The sequence below is a fragment of the Macaca thibetana genome, chromosome 4 (assembly GCF_024542745.1).
Source record: "Macaca thibetana thibetana isolate TM-01 chromosome 4, ASM2454274v1, whole genome shotgun sequence".
Taxonomy (NCBI): domain Eukaryota; kingdom Metazoa; phylum Chordata; class Mammalia; order Primates; family Cercopithecidae; genus Macaca; species Macaca thibetana.
In genome coordinates, this window is record NC_065581.1 from 54,905,521 (window position 1) to 54,924,044 (window position 18,524).

Sequence of the window (18,524 nt, forward strand, 5' to 3'; positions counted from 1 at the left end):
TAGAAAGAATAATTTCATATTTGGTCATATTAACATCTAAAATGATAGTGATTTACTCTTTCCAGGGTTTCAAATCATGAGCTTAAATGTACATTAACTCATAATATATCAGATAAGGTATAAGAGAGTTATTTCTTATTGAAAATCATTTTTAAAGTTTATTTCCTTCATGTAAATAAATAGATTTCCTTTCTAAACAAATTTTTAATATATTTATTTTTGTGGGTACATAGTAGTTATATATGGAGTACATGAGATATTTTGATATAGGAACGCAATGCATAATAATTACATCGTGGAAAATGGGGTATCTGTGCCCTCAAGCTTTTATTCTTTGTGTTACAAATAATCTGATTATACTCTTTTAGTTATTTTAAAATGTACGATAAAATTATTATTGACTATAGTCACTTGGTTGTGCTATCAAATACCATGTCTTGTTAATTCTTTCTATTTTTTTTGTACTCAATAACCATCCCTACCTCCCCACCCCAAAGCAACTCCCACCATTCTCAGCCTCTGGTAACCATTCTTCTACTCTCTATCTCCATGAGTTCAATTGTTTTGATTTTCAGATCCCACAAATAAGTGAGAACATGTGTTGCTTGTCTTTCTGTGCCTGGCTTATTTCATTTAACATAATGACCTCCAGTTCCATACATGTTGTAGCAAATGACAAGATCTCATTCTTTATAATGGCTGAATAGTACTCCACTGTGTATAAGTACCATGTTTTCTTTATTCATTCACCTGTTGAAGGACACTTAGGTTGCTTCTAAATCTTAGATATTGTAAACAGTGCTGTGGCAAACATGTGAGTGCAGATACCTCTTTAATATACGTATTTTCTTTCTTTTGGGCATATAACCAGCAGTGGGATTGTTGGATCATACATGGCAGCTCTTTCTTTTTCATTTTCTGAGGAACCTTGAAGTTGTTCTTTATAGTGGTCGTACTAATTGGTGGTGTACAGTCCCACCGACAGTATACGAGGGTTCCCTTTTCTCCATATGCTCATAAGCGTTTGTGATTGCCTGTCTTTTGGATTAAACCCATTTTAACTGGAGTGAGATAATATCTCAGTGTAGTTTTGATTAACATTTCTCTGAGGATCAGTGATGTTGAGCATCTTTTCATATGCCTGTTTGCCATACGGATGTCTCCTTTTGAGAAATGTCTACTGAAATCTTTTGCCCATTTTAAACTACAATTATTATACTTTTTATAGAGTTGTTTGAACTCCTTACATATTCTGGTTATTAATCCCTTCTCAGATGAGTAGTTTGCAAATATTTTTTCCCATCCTGTGTATTATTCCTTCAGTTTGTTGTTTCCTTTGCTGGGCAGAAGCTTTTTAACATGATATGATCTCATTTGTCCATTTTTGCTTTGGTTTCCAGTGCCTGTGGGGTATTATTGGAGAAATTTTTGCCCAGAAGAATGTCTTGGAAAGTTTTTCTGATGTTCTCTTGTAGTAGTCTCATAGTTTGAGGTCTTAGGTTTAAGTATTTAATTCATTTGATTTGATTTTTGTGTATTGCAAGATATAGGGGTCTAGTTTTATTCTTTTGCATATGGACACCCAGCTTTCCCAGCATCATTCATTGAAAAGACTATCTTCCTTATGTGTGTTCTTGCCACCTTTGTCAAAAACGAGTTCACCGTAAGTGAGCAAATTTGTTTCTGGGTTCTCTATTCTGTTCCATTGGTCTATGAGTCTGTTTTTATGCCAGTACCATATTGTTTTGGTTACTATAGCTCTGTAGTAGAATTCGAAGTCAGATAATGACTTCTTCAGTTTTGTTCCTTTTTCTCAGGATAGCTTTGGTGATTCTGGGTCTTTTGTGGTTCCCCATAAATTTTAGGATTGTTTATTCTATTTTTATGAAGAATGTCATTGATATTTTGATAGGAATTGTTTTGAATCTGTAGATTACTTTGGGTAGTATGGACATTATAACAATATTGATTCTTTAAATCCAAGAACATGGGATATATTTCATTTTTTGTGTGTGTCCTCTTCAATTTCTTTCATCAGCGTTTTATAGTTTTCATTGTAGAGATTTTTCACTTCTTTGGTTAAGTGAGTTCCTAGATTTTTGCTTTTACTTGTGACTATTATTGTACATGATATTACTCTTTTGACTTCTTTTTTAGATTGTTCACTGTGGGCATGTAGAAATGCTACTGCTTTTTGTATGTTGATTTTGTATCCTGCACCTTTACTGAATTCATTTATCAGTTCTAATAGTTTTGGGTGGAGTCGTTAGGTTTTTCCAAATATAAGATCATATCATCTGCAAACAAGGATAATTTGACTTCTTTCTTTCCAATTTAGGTGCCCTTTATTTTTTCGCTTGTCTGATTGCACTAGCTACAACTTCCAGTTATGTGTTGAATAACAGTGGTGACAGTGGACATCCTAGTCATATTCCATATCTTAAAAGAAAAGCTTTCAGGTTTTCCTCATTCTGTATGATTCTAGCTGTGGCTCTGTCACATATGACTTTTATTATGTTTATATATACTCCTTCTGTACCCAGTTTTTTGAGAGTTTTATTTATCATGAAGAGATGTTGAATTTTATCAAATGCTTTTTCAGCATCAAGGATCATATGGTTTTTGCCCTTTATTTTGTTGATATGACATATCACATTGATTAATTTGCATATGTTAAACCATCTTAGCATCCCTGTGATAAATCCTACTTGATCATGATGAATAATCTTTTTAAGGCATTGTTGAATTTGTTTTGCTAGCATTTTATTGAGGATTTTTGCATCAATATTCATCAGAGACATTGGCCTGCAATATTCTTTGTTTGATGTATCTTTCTGGCTTTGGTATCAGAGTAACACTGGTCTCATTATAGAATGAGATTTGTAGTATTCCCTTCTCCTTTATTTTTTTTTCCGAATAGTTTAAGTCAAATTCGTATTAGTTCTTTAAATGTTTCATAGAATTCAGCAGTGAAGCCACTGGGTCCCGGGCTTTGCTTTACTGGCAGACTTTTTATTACAGCTTTGATTTCATTAGTTGTTATTGATCTGTTCAGGCATTGGATTTCTTCATGGTTCAGTCTTGATAGGTTGTATGTATCTAGGAATTTATCAATTTTCTCTAGATTTTCCAACACATTGGCATATAGTTGCTCACAGTAGCTACTAATAATCCTTTAAATTTCTGTGGTTTCATTCCATGCTCCTGGATAGAAAGAATCAATATTGTGAAAATGGCCATACTGCCCAAAGTAATTTCTAGATTCAATGCTATTCCCATTAAACTACCATTGACATTCTTCACAGAATTAGGAAAAAAAAAACTTAAAAATTCATATGAAACCAAAAAAGAGGCTGTATAGCCAAGACAATCCTAAGCAAAAAGAACAAAGCTGGAGGCATCATGCTACCCTACTTCAAACTATACTACAAGGCTACAGTAACCAAAACAGCATGGTATTTGTACAAAAACAGACACATAGACCAATGGAACAGAACAGAGATCTCAGGAATAAGACTGCACATCTACAACTATCTGCTCTTCAACAAACCTGACAAAAACAAGCAATGGGGAAAATATTCCCTATTTAATAAATGGTTCTGGGAAAACTGGCTAGCCATATGCAGAAAATTGAAACTGGACCCCTTCCTTACACCTTATACAAAAATTAACTCAAGATGAATTAAAGATTTAAATGTAAAGCCTCAAACTATAAAAACCCTAGAAGAAAATCTAGGCAATACCATTCAGGACTGGCACCAGCAAAGATTTCATGATGAAAACTTCAAAAGTAATTTCATCAAAAGCAAAAATTGACAAATGGGATCTAATTAAAGAGCTTTTGCACAGCAAAAGAAATTATCATCAGAGTGAACAGACAACCTAGAGAATGGGAGAAATTTTTACTATCTATCCATCTGACAAAGGTCTAATATCCAGAATCTACAAGGAACTTAAACAAATTTAAAAGAGAAAACCAAACAACCCCACTAAAAGGTGGGCAAAGGATGTGAACAGACAATTGTCAAAAGAAGACATTTATGCAGCTAACAAACATGAAAATAGCTCAACATCGCTGATCATTAGAGAAACACAAATCAAAACCACAATGAGATACCATCTCACACCAGTCAGAATGGCAATTATTAAAAAAGTCAAGAAACAACAGATGCTGGTGAGGCTGTGGAGAAACAGAAATGCTTTTACACTGTTGGTGGGAATGTAAATTATTTCAACCATTGTGGAAGACAGTGTGGTGATTCCTCAAAGTCCTAGAACCAGAAATACCATTTCACCCAGCAGTCCCATTACTGAGTACATATGCAAAGGAATAATATAAGTCATTCTGTTATAAAGACATATGCAAGTGTATGTTCATTGCAGCACTATTCACAATAGCAAAAAGATGGAATCAATCCAAATGCCCATCAATGAGAGACTGGATGAAGAAAATGTGGTACATATACACCATGGAATACTGTGCAGCCATAGAAAGGAAAAAGATCATGTCTTTTGCAGGAGCATGGATGGAGCTGGAAGCCTTTAGCCTCAACAAACTAATACAGGAACAGAAAACCAAACACCACATATTCTCACTTATAAGTGGGAGCTGAACAATAAGAACACATAGACACGGGCAGGGTGGCGGGGGAACAACACACACTGGGGCCTCTCGGGAGGGTAGGGAGAGGGAGAGCATCAGGATAAATAGCTAATGCATGTGGGGCTTAATGCCTAAGTCATGGGTTGATAGGTGTAGAAACCGCCACAGCGCACGTTTAGATGGGAAACTAATCTGCATGTCTTGCACATGTATCTTGAAACTTAACATAAAATAAAGTAAAATAAAATAATAAAAAAAGTTCATGAGGAAAAAAAATTCTGTAGTTTCCATTGTAATGTTTTCATTTTCATTGCTGATTTTATTTGTGTTTCTTCCCTTTTTTGTCTTTATTTGTCTGCCTAAAGATTTGTCAATTTTCTTTATCTTTTCAAAAATCACCTTTTTGTTTCATTGATCTTTTGAATTGCTTTCTTTGTTTCAAGTTTATTTATTTCTGTTCTCATATTTATTATTTTTCTTCTACTAATTTTGGGTTTGGTTTGCTCTTGCCTTTCTAGTTGTTTAAGGTGTTTTATTAGGTTATTCAAAGTTTGTTTTTATGTAGGAACTTACAGCTATACATTTCCCTGTTAGCACTGCTTTGCTATATCCTGTAGGTTTTGGTATTTTGCATTTCCATTATCACTTGTTTAAAGAAATCTTTCAATTTCTTTCTTAATTTCTTCATTGACTCACTGGTCATTCAGGAGCATATTGTTTAATTTCCATTTGTTTGTATAGTTTCCAAATTTCCTGTTGCTATTGATTTCTAGCTTAATCTCCTGGTGGTCAGAGAAGATGCTTGATACTGTTTTAATTTTTTGAATGTTTTAAGACTTGTTTTGTGACCTAACATATGGTCTATCCTTGAGAATGATCCATGTGCTAAGGAGAAGCATGTGTTGAGGCATGTATAGCTGTTGGATAAAACATTCTGTAAATATCTATTAGGTCCATTTGGTCTATAGTATAGATTAAGTCTGATGTTTCTCTGTTGATTTTCTGTCTGGGAGATCTGTCCAATGCTAAAATTGGGGTGTTGAAGTCTCCAGTTATTATTGTATTGAGGTCTATGTCTCTCTTTAGCTCTAATAGTATTTGCTTTATATATCTGGGTGCTCCAGTGTTGGTTGCATACAAGTTTGCAACCATTATAGCCTTTTGCTGAACTGACTCTTTATCATTATATAATGACGTTCTTTGTCTCTTCTTCAGTTTTTGTGTTGGTATCTATTTTGTCTGATATAAGTATAGCTATTTGTGCTCTATTTTGGTTTTCATTGGCATGGAATATATCTTTTTTCCATCCCTTTATTTTCACTCTGTGAGTATGTTTACAGGCTAAGTGTGTTTCCTGTAGGCAACAGGTGATTGGGTTGTTTTTCATCCATTCAGCCACTCTATGACTTTTGATTGGACAGTTTAGTTCTCACACATTGAATGATATTATTGATAAGTAGGGACTTGCCCCTGCCCTTTTGTTATTAGTTTTCTGGTTGTTTTGTGGTATTCTCTTTTTTCTTTCCCTTTTTCCTTTCTTTTCGTGAATGTGATTTTCTCTGGTGGTATGCTTTAATTTCTTACTTTTTTATATTTTGTGTATCTGTTGTATGTTTTTAAATTTGAGGTTACCATGAGGCTTGTAAATACTATACTATTCATGATTTTAAACTGATGACAATACTTGACACTAATTGCATAAACAAACAAACATACAAAAAGAAAACTAATAAAAACCCTACACTTTAACTTCATGTCCCTGCTTTTTAACTTTTTTAAATGTCTTATTATACTATGTCTTAAGAAGTTGTCGTTATTATTTTTGACTGGTTCATCATTGAGTCTTTTTACTTAAAAGTAGTTTACATACCACAATTACAGTGTTATAATATTCTGTGTTTTTCTGTATGCCTACTATTACCAGTGAGTTTTTGTATCTTCTGATGATTTCTTCTTGCTCATTAATGTTCTTTTCTTTCAAATTGAAGAGCCCACTCTAGCAGTTCTGGTGTTAATGAAATCCCTCAGCTTTTGTTTTCTGGGAAGGTCTTTATTTCTCTTTCATGCTTGGAGGATATTTTCACCAGATATACAATTCTTCGGTAAAAGGTTTTTTGTTTGTTTGTTTTTCTTCAACACTTTAAATATGTCATGTGACTATCTCCTGGCCTGTAATGTTTCCACTGAAAAGTCTGCTGCTGGACATATTGGAGCTCCATTGTGCGTTGTTTCTTTTCTCTTTCTGCTTTTAGGATCCTTTCTTTATCCTTTACTTTTGGGAACTTGATTATTAAATGCCTTGAGGTCGTCTTCCTTGGGTTAAATCTGCTTGGTGTTCTATAACCTTCCTGTACTTGATATCTTTCTCTATGTTTGGGAAGTTCTCTGTTATTGTACCTTTGAATAAACTTTCTACTCCTATCTCCTACCCTTGTTTCTTTCTCTACCTCATCTTCAAGGCCAATAACTCTTAGATTTGCCCTTTTGAAGCTATTTTCTAAATACTGAAAGTGTGCTTCACTGTTTTTTATTCTTTTTTGTCTCCTCTGACTGTGCACATTTTCAAATTACCTGCCTTCAAGCTCATTAATTCTTTCTTCTTCTTGGTCAGTCCTGCTATTAAAGGACTCTGATGCATTCTGCAATATGTCAATTGCATTTTGCAAGTCCAGTATTTCTGCTTGATTTTGTTTTAATTATTTCAATCTCTTTGTTAAATTTATCTAATGGAGTTCTAAATTCCTTCTCTGTGTTACCTTGAATTTCTTTGAGTTTTCTCAACACAGCTATTTTGAATTTTCTGTCTGAAAGGTCACATATCCTTGTTCTTCCATGATTGGTTTCTGGTGCCTTATTTAGTTTGTTTTATGAGGTTATGTTTTTCTGGATGCTCTTGATGCTCGTGGATGTTTGTCAGTGTCTCGACGTTGAAGAGTTAGGTATTTTTTGTAGTCTGGACAATTTGGGCTTGCTTATGCCTGTCTTTGAATTGTCAGGCAGAGACTTTTAGTTTTTCCCTTACTTTCCCCCAGAGAAATAAAGTCTCTCTTTCTGTACTGAGCTGCCTGGAACTGGGGGTGAGATGCATGCACCCCTGTGGCAAGTTCCCGCAGGCCCTCTGCAGTTCTGCAGATGCTATCTGGGAGGCAGGGTTTAGAGTCAAAAACCTTAGAAATTTACCTGAAGTACTATTTCTCTGAAGCTAAGCTAGCACTCAAGTCACGATACAAAGTTCTTTCTGTTTTTCCCTCCCCTTTCCACAGGCAGAAGAGCCTCTCCCTGTGGCTACCAGCACCACTAGCGCATGGGCCCGGGCGGCAGTCTTTTTTAGTGAACATCAGGCCACCACTGATGTTCACTAAAAGCCCAAGGGCTCTTTAGTCCGCTTGTGGGAAATGCTTCCAGGCTGGGGACTCACTCTTCAGGGCAATGGGCTCCCTTCTGGCCCAGGGCTGGTCCAGAAATGATGTGTAAGAGCCTATGCCTGGATTCAGGGACCCCAAGAGCCTGTTTATTGTTCTACCTCCCTGTGGTCAACCTGGTACCTAAGGTGCATGACAAAGTTCCCTTTACTTTTCCCTATGCTTTTCTCAGACAGAAGGAGTCTGTTACTGTAGCCACAACAACTGAGAATGTGATGGGTCACACCTGCAGTCAGCCCATCTCAGAGCCCAAGGCCCATGGTATACTACCTGAGTATCACTGCTGGTTATTCAGTACCCAACAGCCCTTTAGTCAGCAAGTGATGAGTCCTGCCAAGACTAGTCTTTCCCTTCAAGGCAGTGGGTTCTCTTTTTGCCCAGGATATACCTAATAACATCATGAGCTAGAGCAGGTAATGGGGGCATCATAGCTCTGCTTGGTACTCAGTCCATCTGTGGATGAGATGATCTCCAAGATGTAAGACAAAGTCCTCTTTACTCTTCATTCTCCTCTCCTTAAGCAGAAGCAAGGAGTCACTTTTGTTGCTGTGAGCAGCACTGTGTGGAGTTGGGGAAGAAATAGCACATGTACTCTCTTGGCCATGCCAGTTGGTATCTCCCTAAGTTATGTGCCACCCTAGTCTACTGGCTCTGAACTCAGTGCAGTACTAGGAGTTGCCTAGGAATTACAGTCCTTATTTCCTAGACTTTCAGGTTTGCCTAGAATCCCAGAGCACTTTTGCCCATGGTGGTGAGCCTTGCCAAGAAAGTCAACTTCTAACTGCTGGGATGGGCAGTTCCCCTCTGGGCAGGCCTACTCCAAATGCTCTCTCCATCTGTGGGCACTGGCTGAGCCCAGCATAGTTTTGCTTTCTTCTGTTAAAAGGCAGCACTGAGTTCAATGTAATGTCCCCCAGTTGCTGTGCTCTCCCTTTCCCAAATGCACAGACTCTCTATGCTGCATGGCCACTACTGGGGAGTTGGGGGGAAGGGTGGCATCAACAATTCAGGACTGTCTTTCCAACCCCCTTCAATGCCTCTTTCAGCAATATGAAGTTAAAACTAGGTACTATGATTGCTCACTAGATTTGGTTCTTGAGGGGGCCATTTTCTCTGTGCAGATAGCTGCTAAAATGTGGTATTCCTGTGGGAGGTATGAACACTGTAAGTTTCTATTCTACCATCTTGCTCCAGCCCTCAGGGATGAATTATCTATTAAAATTCAATTTCATTTTATTTTCATTCTATGAACTTTGTAGAGGGAATTTTTTGTCTTTGCATTATATGTGACCTTCTAAATGTTTATTATGTTTTATTAACTACCAGTATAAATTTGTCACATTTATATAATTCAAAACCATAGTATGCTTTCTTAATAAAGAACAACCTCTGAAAATAGGGTAGTATTTGGTCCTATTACTAATGCATCAAAAACTCTTAGTTGGAATCACATTCTACTGATAACAACTTATTTTATAAATCCTCTCCATTTTATAAATTACTTTTAAGTGCAGAGGAAATATCTGAGATGGAGTTATTAAATATTAGATAGCATACAGGTAAGATGTCATTTTAATGAGCTTGAGAGACAGAAAAATATCATTACAATGGAATACATTCCTTCCAAAATATCAGAATATATTGAAAAAATGTGTCAAACTTTATTAATAATATTTTCCACTATATATACAGATATTCAAATAAAGGTCATCTCCACTTTCACCAGCTCACACACTCTTCTCGTTGCTATGCTTGGAAACGTTGCTATGCTGGAGTGTTTCAGAGGTGATGTGCAATAATGCAGTCATAGATCTTAGGACGAGGGGTGAATTAATCCAAATCAGGTCCAGATCTGCTTCGCTGCAGGATGAGGCCAGAGATTTGATGAGTTATAGGAAGAATTGGGAACAATTTAAGCAAGAAATTCCACTTGACTGATCATTACTTATTTCCTTTTCTAATTATTCAGAAATATTTCTGCAGTATATGTATGTATGATAGGGTTAAGGAGGAAATGGAAGATAGTCTTCTGCATTCTGCTAGATGAGGAGGCAGAGAAGAGTGAATGAGACAACCTTCTGCCTTGTATCCTTTTCCTTGCCATTTTAGATTTCATCAAATGGGAAGGTGCCTTATTTCAGACAAACTTCCCCTTGATCTGATCTTTTATTTCCCTATTTGCACATATAAACTATGACTTTCACTGGTCACCTATGCCCACTTGTACTGTCTACCAACTATGTTCATGACAAGTTAGAATCATCATTCCCTATCTTAAAGAATCAAACTTTAAAAAATTTCTATATCTACTCTTTATATTAGATATTATGGAGGATATATTACTAACTTAGAAAATGGTCTTTAGTGAGATGTTTAGACAGGGTAAGGTCTTTTTTTTTTTTTGAGATGGAGTCTCTCTCTGTTGCCAGGCTGGAGTGCAGTGGCGTGATCTTGACTCACTGCAACCTCCAACTCTTAGACAGGGTAAGTTCTATAGATAGTAAGAATAAGCAGTTCAAAGTAAGGAAGACATGATGTGTCATAATATATCAAATGGCCTTGGCATCTAACATTTTCAACATGGATTCATTTTTTTTGAGTAGTGCCTTATGTACAAATAATAGGAACACTCTCCAGGTTAAGAGTAAGACAGTGTCTTTATCATTTCGTAATTTTATGTGTCCTCAATGCTAAGCTTAGCACTCAGTAATAACTAACTGCCCAATTCATATTTTGAGTGTTGTCTTTCTGCTTAACTGTACATCAGTCTTGACCGGGAGAAATAACGTAATTCAATTAGCATGTTATCACTGATTAGAGTTCTCTGAGCTTTGAGAAAGGAAGATTCAGGACAGTTAGAGTCAACAGAGAAAAACGGAAAAGAAGCATCTTAATGGTATCAAACCTGACATTATATTCAGGTGGAAGGGACATGACTACTGAAAGGGAAAAAAGCATGCTAAAAGTAGAGTACCAGAGTACAGAAAGAAAAGGCAACTGTTTGACACTTTTTATTGAATCCAGCTTGATTTTTCCCCCAGGCCCCCAAGATGGTGTCTGTTAGAGTGATGCCGACCAAAAGACACTTGTCATGAATGTGAAATGGTGCAGATTGCAAGGAATGGGAAATCTAGATGATGAATAAGGAGCGTGGCTGTTCTTTGTGTGCCTTTGGCGTCAAGTCTTTGGGAGATGAAAAGGTTTCTCCAAAGCTGGCTTGGGACAAGTAGTGCCTTGTGTAGGAATTTATCTTTCGATGGATTTCAAATCTTTACCTTTACTTAGTCTCTAATTCTTTTAGTTTCCATATAACTTAATTCTTAAATTGATTTTTTTGAAATAAAATTTTTTTACCTTCATTATTTTTTTGACTGTTCTGTTAGTTTTTTAAGTTTTTTTTTTTTTTTAAAGGATACAGCAATGGCTAAAGCCCATCTCTCTCTTTCTCTCATTATTTTTTCTTCTATGATTAAAACAATGTCAAAGGCTGTAGAATATAGATTATAAATTTTTATTTCACACAAGAGCCATTCTTATACTTACCTCAAATGTTACTCTTCCCAGTTAGTGTTAACCTGGAGAGATATGAATGACCAAAATTTTAATGTTGTTCAAATCCAATTTCAAATTTATTTTTAGGTATTTCAAGTTTCTTCTCCGCCTTTATTCAGGTGATGCAGGTTTTCAAATGTAGCAATCTTTTCCCATCACCTGCTTAGTTCACCACACAATCTCTCCTCACATTTTGGAAAATAATTGCTACAATATTAATGACATAATTATAGCTATAACTTCCAATAAACAGCATTAACCTGCATTAGACATGCAGAGGGTGGCTTCTCAAAAGATTGGACGTAATTGGCTTCATTGAAAAAACTTGGTTACTTTAGTGATAAAACATATAAGTCACTATTCTTCCTCTTTGCTAAGGACAAATCTGTTTAGTATTATGCATATCCACTCCACTTCGTGGTTTGCATTTAATTTTGCACTTTCTCTGGGAAGTTTCTGATAGCAGTGATACAGAGTTCATAATACTGGATGAAATAAAAGTGTCTAGGGGTGTCTAAAGCATCTTATTATTATGTCATGATTCCCAGTGAGGGAATTTGGGGGACTTACAGAGACTCCATAAAAAGATATTTAGATATTTTCCTAATTTAATTAATATGTTTGAGCCTTTTCTCCCTTTTCCCTATGATAATAATTTGGTATTATTTAGTACAATATACTGAAAAATATTAGTAATACAAATTGTTTGAGTACTTTATTATTAATATGTAACTTCTTACCTGTAATGATTGAGGTAAAAATTTTTTTTCAGTTATGATGCATTTAATTCAGCATATTTCACAGAAGCTATTCATTTAACTTAAGGGATCAATAGAGAATGCCTTCATTAGTGCAATAAGAAAAAATTGTTAAATAGTAAAAAACCTAATATTTTAGAAGAAATCATTATTATTACCTGTATTCGATTATGAGGTTTAATGAAACCTTAGGTGAACTGACAAAAACACCATGATGGATATTCTGAAGGGCAATTTTCCTAAACCTCAGTGCACACTAGCCCGGCCCACAGCAATTAGATAAGCGGAGCACTTAGCCAAGATACCCTACTGCCATCAAGCAGCCAGGAATGGCAGCAAGCAGTGGCACCTGTAAGAATGGCATGAGTCAAAACGCAGAAAACAAACAATGTTAGACGCTGTGTACAAAGGACTTCATGTGCCTTATCATTGTTTGGTGATTCATACTTGTTGATAACATGGAACCATGAGGCTTTCAGTTTTCAGTTATTGTTGATCTCTCAGAGATTAAAACAATGCAATGATACATCAAAATAAGCTCTGAAATATTTGCGATTTCAAAAATAGAAATATTTTAGGAACATAACTTATTGTACTTTAACCAAGCATATTTATAATTATTCATCTGTATGCTGACCGGTTCCTGTCGAAACGGAAGGTTAGGCTGCTATGAAAGTTTAGCCTCCCATGTAAATGCAGAAATGCTTGATAAAACATAACTAATCCCTGGGTGCCATAAATGAAGTGGGACTTCTAAGTTTGCATTAGTCCATTTTCATACTGCTATAAAGAACTACCCGAGACTGGGTAATTTATAAAGAAAAGAGGTTTACTTGACTCACAGTTCTGCATGGCTGGGGAAACCTCAGGAAACTTACAATCATGGGAGAAAGCGAAGGAGAAGCAAGGACTTTCTTCACATGGTGGCAGGAGAGAGAAATGTAGGCAAAGGGCAAAGAACCCCTTATAAAACCATCAGCTTTTGCGAGAACTCACTCTCCATCATGAGATTAGCATGGGGGAACTGCCCCCGTGATCCAATCACCTCCCACCAGTTCCTGCCCTCAACATGTGGGGATTATGCAGGTTTTAATTCAAGATAAGATTTGGGTGGGGACACAGAGCCTGACCATTTCAAGGTTAGAATATTAAAAAGAACCTAAAGTTCTCATAGAACATGTGTACATCAGATGCTAGGTGCCAGGACCCAGGAGCTTAGGTTATAACTTTTACTGTGTAACAAGTTTAAGACATATGTGGGAATCTATTGCGTAATTCTATAACCTACAAGGCCGTATTGACTATGAAGCATGAAAGAGGAAAAAGATAATTTAAAAAATAACCCCTACTCTACATTCTTGGGTGATAAGAAAAAGTCACCCATGAGAAAATGGGACTCCAAACCTATGATAATTTGGGGATTATGTGATAATGTGGGGGATCTGCCACCTTGAGATATAGGAAAATCAGGATGAGGCAATAAAATGGTAACTGGTCCAGAACCTGTGCAACTCCTACGGTCCAATGAGGGCAAAGGTACTGCAGGGATGGTTTCCCAACCAGGGCTTCTTGGATATCTAAAGAAATCCAAATTACCAAAATTACTCAAAATAGAAAATTAAAAAGCACACAAAATAACTGAAGAACATGAGGGAGAATCAGCAAATATAAGCAACATGGTATTTAACGAGGGGGGACTATAACAAATCTGGAAAACTGTCATATAGATATATTTAAAACGTTAAACATTACAATGAATTATAGATATTATAAGACAAGATTTGAAGAAGACCCAGGTAGAACTTCTAGAAGTGAAAAGTCAATTATTAAGACATTAATTTCAATTGTCATGTTAAACATACTAATATGCAGTTAAAGAAAAATAAGTTAACTGTCAGGCTTATATGCAAAAACCATCCAGAATACAGTATAAAGAGACAAAAATATAAAAATGAGTTTGAGATAAATGGGAGAGGATTTCAGAAGGCCCAAAATACAGTCATGTTTCACTTAACTGTGGAGAGACGGTCTGAAAAACACATCACTAGGTGATTTCATCATTACGTGAGCATCAAAGTGTATATACCGAGACCATCTTGGCCAACATGGTGAAACGCTGTCTCTACTAAAAAAAATACAAAAAATTAGCCAGGTGTGGTGGCACGCACCTGTAGTCCCAGCTATTCCGGAGGCTGAGGCAGGGGAATCACTTGAAACCGAGAGGTGTAGGTCGCAGTGAGCCGATTGTGCCGCTGCACTCCAGCCTGGTGACAGAGGGAGACTCCGTCTCAAATTTTTAAAAAAAATGTACATACGTGAACCTAAATGATATAGCCCACTACACACCTAGGCTATATGGTTTAGCATATTGCTGCTAGGCTACAAACCTATGCAGCACGTTACTGTATTGAATACTGTGGGCAATTGTAACACAATGGTATTTATATATCTAAACAAAGAAAAGGCATGGTAAAAATACAGTGTAAAAGATAAAAAGTTGTGTATCTGTATAGTGCACTTGCCATGAATGGAGTCTGCAGGACTGGAGGTTTCTCTGGGTGAATCAATGAGTTAGTGGTGACTGAATGTGAAGAACTAAGGTTATTACTGTACACTACTGTAGACAACACTGTACACTACATTAACTTTATGTTTTTTCTTTCTTCAACAATAAACCTTAGCTTACTGTAGATTTTTTATTTTATAAGCTTCTTAATTTTTAAAACGTTTTTATTCTTTTGTAGCAACACATGGCTTGAAACACAAATGCATTATACAGCTGTACAAAAATACTTTTTACACCCTTATTCTATAAATTTTTTCTATTTCAAACTTTTATTTTTTATTTATTATACTCTTTAAGCTTTTTTTGTTAAACCCTAAGACACAAACATACACATTAGCTTAGGCCTACACAGAGTCAAGATCCTTAAGACGTTACTAGGTGACAGGAATAGTTTTAGCTCCATTATAATCTTATGGGAACCCTGTCATATATGAGGTCCATCATCAACTGAAACATCATTGTGTGGCACATTATTATATATTTAATAGAAGCTCAATAACAAGAGATTAGATAAAATGGGAGAATGGCAGCATTTGAAGAGATAGTCATGTAGGATTTTTCAGAAGATATGCATGCTGAGAATAAAGGAACATAACAAGACCCCCAGAAAACCATAAAAAGAAATCTATACCAAGGCACATCAAAGTGAAATTACAGAATGTCACGGAGATAAACTTTAAATGTTAACCAAATTTGAAGACAGTTGATCCTCCAAGTTATAACATTTAGGCCAACAACAACAAAAGCCAAAGTCTGTGGCACAGCACCTGCAAAAGACAGAAATGCTATTACCCTGGAATTGTGTGTCCAGTTGGACTCTCACTTAAGAATGAGAACATGATAAAAAACATTTTCAGACAACATCCAAGACAGTAAGATCTGAAAAAACCACCAAAACCTTTACTGTAGTAAGAAGGAAACTAGGGAGCAGGGGGAAATGGGAAGTTACTAATCAACATGAAGTGTCAGCTAAATAAGATGAATAAGTTCTAGAGATCTGCCATACGACATTGCACCTATAGTCAACAATACTGTATTGTGTACTTACAAACGTGTTCAGACTACAGATTTCATGTTAAATGTTCTTATGACAATGAGATAACATTTTTAAAAATGAAAGAAACTAAATCCAGATGAAAGGATTGAAATACAGGAGCCAATGACAAAGATACAATATTTATCTCTTCTTTAAACATTTCTAAAAACCAAGTCATTTTTATTCTCAAATCATAAAACTTTGTTATGCTTTACTTTTTATATAACAATACTTTAAAGAAATATATGTTATTTGTTTCAATTTGCTTTAAATAAATAGAAATAGCAATGATACTGGTATGTTTGATTAAAATGTGAAGTATACAAAGAATGAAATGTTATGTAACCTTGAAGAATTTTTGATGTCATGTTATAATGCTTATGTTAAGAAAATGAGAAGGAAAAGCAGCATATAAACATCATATTCACTATTATGTGGGCTGAATAAAAATACATAGGAAAAATATTTATGGCAATATACCAAAAATATTAAAAATCATTTCTTTGGTGGCATAATGATATTTTTCCTTTTCCTTTATACTTTTCAAAATCCTATCATGGACATAGAATTCTTTAATACTAAGCAAACTTCAAAATACTTAAACACATAAATATTTTAATAAATTATGAGTTTCACTAAACACACACCATGTTTATGTTTTGCAGGCAAATCTCTCCTCACCATCTTCTACAGTATCTGAGAGTCAGCTGGTACGTATCTTCTAAGTCACAGATCTACTTCTGCAAATTCTGATCTCTCAAGAGAGCTTTACCTAAGTAAAAGTGAAAAAAAGAATACATTTACTACATATATTTTTATTCACTTACTTGTCTAATCAAATTTTACTGATACTTTCCAAAAGCTCCATGGTGGTTGTTTTGCAGGTGACAAACATACATAAAACTACACACATACTTTACTTGCTAGTAACTTACATCCAAGTAGAGGCATTAGAAGAGATTGTGAGGTCAGGTGAAAGATGTTACTAGAATTTAAAGAAGAGCGCTCACTCTTTAAAGGAAAAGATCCAAAAAGAGTTTAAGGAGAAGGTCATGATTGAGTAGGATTGTTTTTGGATATAAGAAATAGATATTTCACACAGGAGAATTAGCATGCAACTGGTCTAGATCAGTGCTGAGCAATAAAAATACAACATGAATGACAAATGTAAGCCACATATGTAATTTTAAAACTTCTAGTAGCCACATTAAAAAAGTAAAATGGAACGGGTAGTGTTAATTTTCATAAAATATTTTACTTAATGTTATATAAATATCATTTCAATGGATAAGCAGTAAAAAAATCGAGATTTTTTTACATTACTGTTTTGGGGAAGAGTCTTTGAATTATTGCATATTTTACATTTGCAGTAAATCTCAATTCTGCCTAGTTACAAGAGCTCAAGAGTGGGGCTAGTGACTACATTGGGCAGCACAGATTCAGACTCTAGAATCTGTTATTTGAAGATAAAATTTGATTAAATGGGAGAATTATTTTCTCTTATAGCATTTTGTATTTCTTATTCTTACAGTGGTTACCAAATTTAAGTCATGAAATAAGTTTCCTATATATCACTGGTCAAAGATTTTCTTAATATCTTTGGATGTTTATTGTCTAAAACTGTAAATTCCTGAATAATAGATATCTTCACTAAAATTAATGGAAATTTCTAGTAAAACAGTTTGAAACATTAACTGATATTCCCCTTTTAAAGAAATTGTTTTGGTGTCCTATAGCCACAGCCGACAAATTGTCTTGTCATTATTATCCCAATAGAAATAATTACAATATATTTATTTGTAATACTGAGAAATCATAAAAAGCATTGTTTGACTTTTAAAATAGCTTGATTCAATCAATCCCATTGGGTATACTGCTGTTTATACATATAGTGTGTATATGGCATGTGTTTGAATGTGTGTGTGCATTAGTTTCAGTTGGTTTAGAACACTGGGGGGCGGGGGGCAATATAGTATACTTGAAAGAATCTGGGATGAGTATCAGAAGACCCACCTTATACTTCCTGCTCTGACATTAACTAGCTGGCTGACAGTGGGTAAGCAAAAGTCTGGGAGTCTGGCTTTCAATTTCTTAATTGAACAGCGAGAGCATTCTATTGCGAACTTTCCAGGCCCTTCCAGGGCTGTGAATTGATGGTTACTAACATAGTGAAGTTGAAGGAGTTGCCATGGAAACAAGCACTGCAATAACATAATGAGGCTGAATGACTTCCCACTTTAGAAATGGAAATATTACTACAATTATTTTAATATTTAAAATGATATATTTGTTTATTTAGAGTATGGAAATAAAGAATGTTTTACACATTGCCATATATAGTTTCACTCAGTATAGTATATAAAATACAGATTTTAGATGTTGCTGGACTATATATACATGTGTAAGTGTGTATTTTACATACATGTAAGTTCTTGGTTTAATACTTTAAGAAATGATTTCAAAGTGGCAAATATATATATATATATACACACACACACGTATATATATGATGATTTTATAAAATGAGATATAGTAAAACAACTCATTGTGAATGCAATTAAAACACACTTACTTTTTGCCCAATAAA

At 35.2% G+C, this 18,524-nt stretch overlaps 1 protein-coding gene across 15 annotated transcripts in view; it reads left to right on the forward strand.

Moving 5' to 3' along the window:
* Positions 1–18,524, forward strand: part of MLIP (muscular LMNA interacting protein) — a 257,064-nt gene that overhangs the window by 161,984 nt on the left and 76,556 nt on the right. For all 15 annotated transcript variants that reach the window (XM_050789010.1, XM_050789004.1, XM_050789008.1 and 12 more), the window contains one exon: positions 16,603–16,647. In XM_050789010.1, coding sequence (XP_050644967.1) covers positions 16,603–16,647 — 45 coding nt within the window. The remainder of the gene's footprint in view (positions 1–16,602; positions 16,648–18,524) is intronic.